The sequence below is a fragment of the Ovis aries genome, chromosome X (genome assembly GCF_016772045.2).
Source record: "Ovis aries strain OAR_USU_Benz2616 breed Rambouillet chromosome X, ARS-UI_Ramb_v3.0, whole genome shotgun sequence".
Classification (NCBI taxonomy): domain Eukaryota; kingdom Metazoa; phylum Chordata; class Mammalia; order Artiodactyla; family Bovidae; genus Ovis; species Ovis aries.
The window spans coordinates 18,756,853-18,767,293 of NC_056080.1; the positions used below are offsets into that span (position 1 = coordinate 18,756,853).

The window sequence follows — 10,441 nt, forward strand, 5'->3', positions numbered from 1 at the left end:
AAGAAAAAAGAAAATGTGATGTGGAGGTGGGAGGAAGGAAAAACTTCATAAAGACAAGACGGCAGAAATGTGGTATTTTAAGGAAGAGGTTTGCCCTTCATATGAATGATTCTTGGATTTTGGTGTATATTTTTGGTAGCAGTATGCGGTGAGTCACTAACAAAGAGCTTAAGACAGATGAGTTAACATAAATGGACCAAAATAAGCTGTGGTCTCTAGGCTGAGCAGCTGTTGGACAAACCTGCCAATATTTTATTTCCCAGAGACACTTGCAGCAGATTAAAGTGAGCAGGCGGTGAGTGCCACGTTAGAAAATTCCATACCATTCAGAGTTTCCTGTGCCTGAGATGCGGCTATCAGGGGAAAGGGGAAAACTCGCAGCTATTTATTGAAGCCCCACTTTGTGGAAAAGGGTAGGAAGGCCCCAGCTGGGTGTGCTAGTGGAAGGTAAGCGGGGCGTGGGAATCAGCACATTCTGGGGTTTCAGCCTTGACTGTGCCGTTAGCTCTGTAACCAAGGAAGATTCTTTGTTTTTTAATTGGATGATGATTACTTTACAATATTGTGTTGGTTTCTGCCATACAACAACACGAATCAGCCATAAGTATAAATATGTCCCCTCCCTTTTGAACCTCCCTCCCACCTCCTACCCCATCCCAAGAAGGTTCTTTAGCATCTCTGTAACTCTGTTTTTCATCTTCTGAATTAAGGGATTGGATTGGATAATATTTCAAGTACCTACCAGTTAAAACATGGCTAGATCCCATTTATGGAGTGCTTACTTTGTGCCAGGCACCTTGTGAAGTGCTTTATCTCTGGATCTTTCCCCTCCATTAAACCTTTGAGACTTTGAAACCACAGCAGCCCCATCGTGCAGGGAAAGAAACTGAGGCATCAAGAGGATAAGAGACTTGCCTGAAGTAATGCAGCGAACAAGGGCAGAGCCTGGATTCAAATCTGAGACTGTCTCGGAAACCTAGCTTCTTAATCACCATTCTGAATTGTCCCTTCTCTCTAAGCAGGAAATCAGGAATGGGTTGTCTTCACCTCCTTCTCCCTCGCCACAGCTTTTATCTGTTTCTAATTGTCATGCTTTCATTGCACTGCAGTGGATTTCCAGGTCTTGGTCTTAGCTGGAGTCCTTTACTGCAGCCACACGCTACACAGTGGGTGAATGGCGGTAAAGATAGTAAATCAAATTCAAGACACACACCTCACGCAGGACAGAAATAGTGTTGAGTGGGGCACAGCAGGACTGTTTGATTCACAGCATCACCACTGTCTTGACTATTTTGTACACACTCTCCACTGGACACTCTGTACTTGCTGTTCCTGCTGATGTCACTGGCAGAGATGTCTTATGAGGAGACATCCCATTTGAAAAGCCGATGCAGTATCCTCCTCTACCCTGATTTAATATGATAAGGCCATGGCAACAGCTGTGATAGTGGCAGCTCCTTTGTTCCCTTTCATAAATGACACATAATTTAACCACTTTCCTGCACTGCCTCTCTTTCAACGAGGACATCAGATATAGGAAAAGCATCTCTCTCTCCATTAGGAAATGAACTCTAAGATTGTGGGTGATTTTTATCTAACTTCTTTTCCAGCTCGGCTTTTAGTTGGTGACTAGAAATCCTGTTAAAATCTGTCAGGATAGTCATGACCCAAATCACACTTTTCACAGTTCTTTCTTTGATGTCTACACATACAAAAATGGAGAACTGAAGGCAATATTGAATAATTCGAACCAAAAAAGCACTGGTGGCTCTATTTATTGGGAGGTTTTAAGACACAGAAACTTTGAACTGGAAAGGGAAGGGAATATACACTCAACCTTCTAAGTCAAAAGGCACATAGTTAAAAAAAAAAGCACATAGTAAAATATGGCAGATTGCATTAGTGACCTTGATTTTTCACTTCTTTCTATAGCCACATCCTTTACCATGTGACCTTGGAATTTCTGTCACTAAAGAGTGAGAGTCTGTTTTCCCTCCCTGGAATCTAGGTTGATCTTGTGGCTTTTGGCCAATAAAATGTGGTGGATGTGATGCTATACCAGTTCCAAATTTAGGTCTCAAGAGACCTTCAGTGTTTTCATTTGCTTCCTCTTCTGTTTGCCATGAGAATATGCCCCAATTATGCTGCTGGAAAATGTGACATGAAGAACAGAGCTGAGTTGCCCTAGTCATTGCAACCGACTAGGTTATCCTAAATCACCTGAGTAGCAGCTGACTGCAAGACTGCTGAGTGAGTCCAGTTGCGACCAGAAGCAGTGTCAAGTCTAAATTGTAAACTGACATATCTATGAACTCCATAAATACTCACTGTTTAAAGACTTTGATTTGGGGTATTTTGTTACACAGCATTATGCAGCAACAGATAACTGATACAGAAAGTGAGACTTTAGTTGTCAGAGAAACATCCAGGAAGTACTTATGGCTACAATCCTGCAGGGAGTAGCAAGAATCAAACTGAAATCTAACACAAATCTGAAGTCTTTCCAAATCAGCAGAGTTATGTATAACACTCCAACAGTCATTCTGCATGCATATACTGAGTCTAATATTGGTAAGACACTATGCTAGGAGGAATACCTAAGGAATGGGAATGCTGAAAAGCGAAAGTAAATTACAGACATGATTTAGAGAGGCTAGCCACAGGAAAAAAGTTGGTCAAGTGACTGAGGATGTTTAGGGTGATAGAGAAGGGTGAAATCAAGGAGCTGGCTGTGGAGTCGAGGGTCAAGGAGAACAGTGACAAAAGGATGAAGTTAAAAGCCTAGACAAAGAGGAAGACATTGACTCAGTTATGGAAGGAAATAACCTCCAGCCCACTCCAGTACTCTTGCCTGGAAAATCCCATGGATGGAGCAGCCTGGTAGGCTGCAGTCCATGGGGTCGCTGAGGGTCAGACACGACTGAGCGACTTCCCTTTCACTTTTCACTTTCGTGCATTGGAGAAGGAAATGGCAACCCACTCCAGTGTTCTTGCCTGGAGAATCCCAGGGACGGGGGAGCCTTGTGGGCTACTGTCTATGGGGTCACACAGAGTCGGACATGACTGATTTAACTTAGCAGCAGCAGCAGCAGCAGCAGCAGCAGCAATGTGTCTGTGTGACTAAGTGTTAAAATAGAAGACAGGTAAAATTAACATAAGAAAACATAGCAAAACTGTCAGTACACTCCTGCCCTGAAACTATCCAATTTAATGGGCTCTGTCTGCTGGTATCTGCAACCTGTACCCAAGAGCTTTCTTCCAGAATCACAGAACGTCAATTTCCAGGTGAGAGCGCTGGGAAGTGAACATCTACCTCCATGCTCAACAACCCAGCAGCAATCTGCAACCAATGACTATGGCAGCTGGAACATAAATACCTGAGTTCTTTGGAAGCATGTGTTTTATACCTTTCCCATAGCTTGCCCATAGCATTAAGCTCTAGTCACCTTTTGTGGCAGCTGGCTTAACAACATACCCTTCATCTGCAGCCTTCCCTTCCCTTCCCTTCCGTGTCTCACTTCCCGACTCACTCCAAGGCCATTGGCTTCCTCTCCACTCCTCTTCCTGCCCAAGGGCCTTTAGCTCTCTCTAGGCCTGTACTGCTCTTTCCCTGACATGCAGACTACAGATTTCTTGTCACTTAGGTCTCAGGCTAAATTTCACCTTGTTAGAGATGCCTTTCCTGCTACCAAATCTAATGCAGCTTCATCATCTGATCTTAACTCTCAATGTCAGTCACTTCTTTCACGCTCAGATGTTTTCCTTCTTTGTTGGTTTTCCTATGTTCTTCGTGAGTGCAAGTTGGCACAACCCTTTCGGGAAGGCTGTTGGGTAGTATGTACCAAAGCCACCTAAGTCCCAGCAATTGCATTCCTAGGGGTAATTCCAAGAGGAATGAATGCTTATGTCCATGAAAAGCCAAATATAAGAATGCTTATCACAGTTTTATTCATAGTAGCCCCAAACTGGGATCAAACCAAATGTCCATCAGTAGGAGAATAGATAAGCAAATTGTGAACTATTTAATGGAATATTCTATAATGGAATACTACACAGCAATGTGAAGAATGAACTATGCTATACATAGCACATGGATGGATTTCATAGAAACTGGGATAAAAAACAAAGCAAGGCACAAAAAAGAACATATTATATGATTCCATTTCTATGACATTCATGAACAGGCACAACCAATCTATCGTAGTAGGAGTGGGAATAATGATTACCTCTGGGCAGAAGGCTATTGCCTGGGAGGGAGCCTGAGGTACTGGAAATATTCTATATCTTGATGTGGGTGGTGAGTACATGGATATGCACATATGTAAAAGGTCATTAAGGTGCATACTTAAGATTCATGCACATTCTATATATGTCATACATTTAAAAAATAAAAAAGCAAGTTTCATGAGAGCAAGGACATTTTGTGACTTGTGTACTACCGTCTGACACACAGGATGCTATCAATAAGCACTCCTTACTTACTGAGCAAGTGAATAGATGTGGATTTGCATTTAAAAATGCTAACCCCCAAATTAAGTAGAGTTTTACTGTCTATTCCATGTGAGATATATATATATAGGAGAGGAATCAAAGTTAAGTCAGCTTAACGAAAAATACACAACTACATAAAATGGCTGCCTGTGATAAATGCTAGAGAAACAGATGCCAAACAAAGTGGTAGCAGAGCGAAAAAGAGAGAGTCATTTCAATTGCAGCTTTGGGGGAAGTGAGATTTGATCTGGCCCTGAAAGTATTTCTGCAGGTAGGGCTGGGTGGGAAAGGAGACAAAGAAGCGGGTGGGTGGTGAGTGGCAGGGAACAAAGAGTCTGGGACAGGAAGCCCAGGGCACATTCGGGAAATGGAGAGAGTGGCTGAAGACAGGGGTGGAAAGTCTTGGGGGAGGGAAAGATGAGCATTTGTCAGAGCAGGTTGGGGACAGCTCTGTAAGGGCCTGGACTACTTTGCAAGGAGTTTGGCATTCACTCCACCCAGAGGGATGAAGTTTCAAAGGCCTTAAAGCACTGGAATAACTTTGAAGTGAGAATTGTTATCCTCCCTAAGTTAATATTAAAAAATATGTTCACTTACAGAAAAATCTGAAAAGCCAGTCCAACATGAAAGACACAAACCAGATATAATCACTGCTATCACTTTAATATGTCAACTCTGAAATACTTTTTTACAAAATGAGATAGAATTCACACACTATAAAATTTACCATGTTACAGTGTACAATTCAGTGCATTTAAGGATATTCACAAGGTTGTGTAAACATCATCACTAATTCCAGAACATTTTTATCACTCCCCCCAACCCACAAAGAAACTTCCATACTCATGAGCAATCACTCCCCATTTCTCCTCCCCAACCCCCAGCAACCACTAATCTACCTTCTGTCTCTATGGATTTTCCCAGAGAGATTTTTTTGTGTGTGTGTATACATGTGTGAAACACATACTACCTACATATATACTTCTCCCCCAGCTACACAGGGGGATTTGTACACACTGTGAAGTAAGCTGTGTTGATTCTTGAACATACATATATCTTGATTCTTGACCATATCAGATTGGCTTGTGAAAAATCAGCCTGGGTGGCAGGGCAATGATGGATTGGAAAAAGAGGTTGGGGGCAGTGACATGGCTTAGCAATGTCTGTAGTGAGAGGTGCAAGAAGATATGTGGGTAGAAATGAGGCACAGCAGTTGCATGAATGTTGGGGTGCACTTCTGAGACTCCCACTTCAGGACTTGGGCACATATCAGCCCAGCAGCAGGAAGTGCTGGTGCTGATGGATCTCAGTCAAGTCTCCTTTGGGGCCTTGCACTCACCCGAGGAGAGCTCCCTGCCCCAAATCACACTTGTTCTTTATGACAGCCTACATCCAATGATTAATCTATGGGGTGTGTGTGTGTGTGTGTGTGGAGGGGTAATTTATACGGGCCATCCTGGCTCTCAAGCTTCCTAAAAGCTGAGGCTTTTATTATGACTGTATTTCAGCCCAAGTCCTCCCTCTCCCCAATTCTGCTAACCTTGCTCCTCCCCAGGTGTTGTTCCTAATAAACTTCCTGCATTGGTAGCTCTTCCTCAGTGTCCATTTTCCAGGGAACCACGAGCATGGCAAACGCTGGGTTGGCCAAAAGTTCATTCGGGTTTTTTCAGTGAGATGTTACGGAAAAACTCGAACAAACTTTTTGGTCAGCCCAACATTTAGTCTAGAATCGGAGCTGGCATATGTAGATGTCTCTGTGGAGTGATCCACTGGCTAGAGCTTGGTGACTGACTAGAGACATTGGGTGGGAAGGGTGGAAGGGGTAAAGAGAAGGAGCAACACACGCACATATTCATAGTTAATACATTAAATATATATACACATATTATATATATATGTAAATGCATAATACATTCTTAGGAACTTAAACTCTACTTTGTACAAGAAACAGCTTTGGAAGCTGAAGGTGCAAATCCGGTTCCCCTTTTTTTTTTTTGGCCACGCCGTGCAGATTGCAGAATCTTAGCAAGATCAACGGTCCCAGGTCCCAGCAGAGGAAGCATTGAGTCCTAACCTCTATACCAGCAGGGAACTGATTATTTTGCTCAATTAACCCACAGTGTGTTGGGGTAGACAGAGAATAAACAACTAATTCTAATACAACCTGTCGCACACCCTGGTAAATGATAGGGAAACGTGATGAAGAAATATTAAAAGAGTAAAGACGCTGCTAATGTTTTAAGCTGAGGTATCTTGAAAGACGGTAAAGCCATCATGTGACATGGAGAATGCAGATGAAAGATGTTGTAACTAGAAAATAAATATCAAGTACGTATGTCCTCCAAAGAGTTTGAAATATGGCTTTGGAACTCCTGAGAGAGGTCATGAATAGAAATACATATTTAGGTGGTATGTATTGGATTGCCCAAAAAGTTCCTTCAGGTTTTTCCATATGATCCTACAGAGAAACCCAAACAAACTTTTTGGCCCACCCAACATAGAGAGATGATGATTATATGCTTTGGGAGTAGAGAGATTGTTAAGGCAGATCATGTAAAATGCAAGCTTGAGAAAGATCCACAGCAGAGCTGAACTCTGGCTGCTGCTCCCTGTGTCAACACCCATGGCAGCCATAGTTAATTGAACATAGAACCTCTAAATACTTTGCAACATGTGGCTTCGGAGAGCCACTGCCAACAAATTCACTTACCATTTCTGGTTTCTTTTCAAAATCTAGGTGTGGTGATCAGGAACAATTGTGGGAATCAGCTGCTTTGGTTATCAGGGCCAGAGAAGCACCCACGAAAGCAGGGGAAGTACTAGAAGAGTGGGGAGGGGTGGTCCCAGAAGGAAGAAGAGTGTTTCAAGAAGGAAATAAAAAGATTTATCAAATGACTAAGCTGAGGACTTGAGGAGGCAATGAGATTTGAAGGGATAGGCCAGTGGTGACCACGGAAAGTAGTCTCACTAGTGGTTCGCTAGAGAAGTGATGAAGGAAGGTGGAGAAGAGACTGGGAGATAGCCCCAGATGCTTACCTATAAATGGGCAGCCTTGGTCCCCCCTGGAGAGCTCATTAAAGATGCATTTCTAGGACTCACCCCAGAGCCATAGCCTCAGGGCGTATTCTGGCCTCCCAGGAGCTCTTCTATCAGAATGATCTGAGTGGCAAAGAGAGCTCAGAAGCTACGGGTGGGTGCTCCCTGTAGCAGATGCTGTTGATGTCCCTTTCACATGCCTTCAGCACTCACCGTTCAGTACACACTGCTGGCGTCATGTGTGAGCACATGTACTCTCTGCCTGAGGACTTTCTCTGGCAACTGGAGCATGCTGGCCTGCTTGCCAGAAATGCCAGAGAGTTAATTTCCTAGGGAGCAGCCTTCAACCAAGAAGGACAGAAGCTGGTGGATAAACAGCTCAACGGGCTCACCACTCAGCTGGAATAACTTGGGGCTAATTTTATGTGGTCTCCCAGTAGTCCCCAGTAGGTCTGAGCTGGAGGTGACCAGAATACATTCATCACCATAATCTGTACTGGCTTCTGCCTCACTTCCTACTCTCCTTTTTGGGTCCCAAGATCACCTCTTACCTAAATGATCAGTACCTGTATCCTGATCTCAGAGTTGATCTTAGTGGGACCCCAAACTCACCATCTCATTTCATTTTCCTGGGCACATAGGACAACGACATATTCCAGTGGCTCTTACAGTCTGCTTGAGCCCAGGTGACTAGGCTCTGACACATGGGCCAAAGTGATATACATCACTTCAAGGCCTGGCCACAAAATTTCTGGTGTGTTCATCCCTCTCAATCTTTCCTCTCCACGGTGACTCCAGAGGCCACGTTTTAAGACAGCAGTATCACAAGATAGAAGTTGCCTGGATTCCTGAGTCACCGACTGGAGGGCACCTACTGACGAGAGCTGTCCCACTTGTACCAGCTTGTGACACAAATGAATGAGAATAACTACTACATTAATTACTGATATTTTTTTCTTTTATTACAGCAGGTAGCATCAGCTATCCTGATTAATGTTCCTGCTCTCACTCAATTCTCAAAAATGACTGCTCTCCATCCTTTAAAAATGTTGGGGATTTTCCTGTGGTCCAGTGGTTAAGACTTCAGGCTTCCAATGCAGGGGGCGTGGGTTCAATCCCTGGTCAGGGAAAGAAGGTCCCACATTCTGTGTGGCACAGCCCCCCAAAATATTTTCCCCCATTCCCTCAAAAGGGCTAATAACATAGCTGAAAATGGCCACATGTTAAAACCATGACATGATTATCTACTGAAGTACACTCAACTGTGAACAAGAAGTACTGAATTAGCTACCCAAAGATAGTTCTGTTTGCAAATGGATTTCTTTTTTTTTAATTTATCTATTTTAATTGGAGGCTAATTACTTTACAATATTGTAGTGGGTTTTGCCATACATTGACATGAATCAGCCATGGGTGTACATGTGTTCCCCATCCTGAACCCCCCTCCCCCCTCCCTCCCCATCCCATCCCTCTAGGTCATCCCAGTGCACCAGCCCTGAGCACCCTGCCTCATGCATTGAACCTGGGCTGGCGATCTGTTTCACATATGATAATATACATGTTTCAATGCTATCCTCTCAAATCATCCCACCCTCACCTTCACCCACAGAGTCCAAAAGACTGTTCTATATTGCTGTCTCGCATATAGGGTTATCGTTACCATCTTTCTAAATTCCATATATATGCATCAGTATACTGTATTGGTGTTTTTCTTTGACTTACTTCACTCTATAATAGGCTCCAGTTTCATCCACCTCATTAGAACTGATTCAAATGTATTCTTTTTAATGGCTGAGTAATACTCCATTGTGTTCCAATTCCATTGTGTTCCAATTCCATTGTGTTCCATTCCATTCCACTTTTCTCCATACTGGCTGTACTAGTTTGCATTCCCACCAACAGTGTAAGAGGGTTCCCTTTTCTCCACACCCTCTCCAGCATTTATTGTTTGTAGACTTTTTGATAGCAGCCATTCTGACTGATGTGAGATGGTACCTCATTGTGGTTTTGATTTGCATTTCTCTGATAATGAGTGATGTTGAGCATCTTTTCATGTATTTGTTAGCCATCTGTATGTCTTCTTGGGAGAAATGTCTGTTTAGTTCTTTGGCCCATTTTTTGATTGGGTCGTTTATTTTTCTGGAATTGAGCTACAGGAGTTGCTTGCATATTTTTGAGATTAATTCTTTGTCAGTTGCTTTGTTTGCTATTATTTTCTCCCACTCTGAAGGCTGTCTTTTCACCTTGCTTATAGTTTCCTTCATTGTGCAAAAGCTTTGAAGTTTAATTAGGTCCCATTTGTTTATTTTTGCTTTCATTTCCATTACTCTGGGAGGTGGGTCATAGAGGATCCTGTTGTGATTTTATGTCAGGAAGTGTTTTGCCTATGTTTTCCTCTAGGAGTTTTATAGAACATCTGGTAAGATCTATAAAAGAGATGTTCTTGAAGTATCTGAGCCTTCTCATTGTCTTCACATGATAATGAGCACAGCCCACTCCCAGCTTTATCTGTATTGCCCGCAAGAAAGATGGGTCAGCCACTTCTAAGAGATTGCTGACTTCTGGCCTCTGGAATAAAGCCCAAACTCCTGAACCTGGCATTTCCAGGCATCTCTGGTTGTTTCCAACTTACCCTTCTACCCTGATCTTTGCCCTGCTCCCTCATGAAACCTCTCCAATCATACTTCTGCCAGACCACGATCTCCCAGCTCCACACCTCAGCTCCACTCTACTCTCCACATACAGTGTCGTTTCCTCCCTTCTGCTCCTTTCTGGATTCAGTCCCACTCACAGGCCTGACTCCAATTCTGTCTCCTCTCTAAGGCTCTGAAATCCCATTTTGCCTTCCATTTTGTTGCCATGACTCAGTTGGATTTCAGTATTTGCTGCTTATTATTATTATTTCCTTTTTTTA

The 10,441-nt window shown here is 43.1% G+C and overlaps 1 protein-coding gene across 3 annotated transcripts in view; it reads right to left on the reverse strand.

The window, feature by feature from the left end:
* The window catches only part of RPS6KA3 (ribosomal protein S6 kinase A3), a 147,239-nt gene extending 139,592 nt beyond the window's left edge, over positions 1-7,647 (reverse strand). For all 3 annotated transcript variants that reach the window (XM_042241830.1, XM_042241836.1, XM_060407733.1), the window contains exon 1: positions 7,202-7,647. In XM_042241830.1, coding sequence (XP_042097764.1) covers positions 7,202-7,204 — 3 coding nt within the window. In that variant the 5' untranslated portion in view covers positions 7,205-7,647. The remainder of the gene's footprint in view (positions 1-7,201) is intronic.
* Between the last annotated feature and the right edge of the window lie 2,794 nt (positions 7,648-10,441).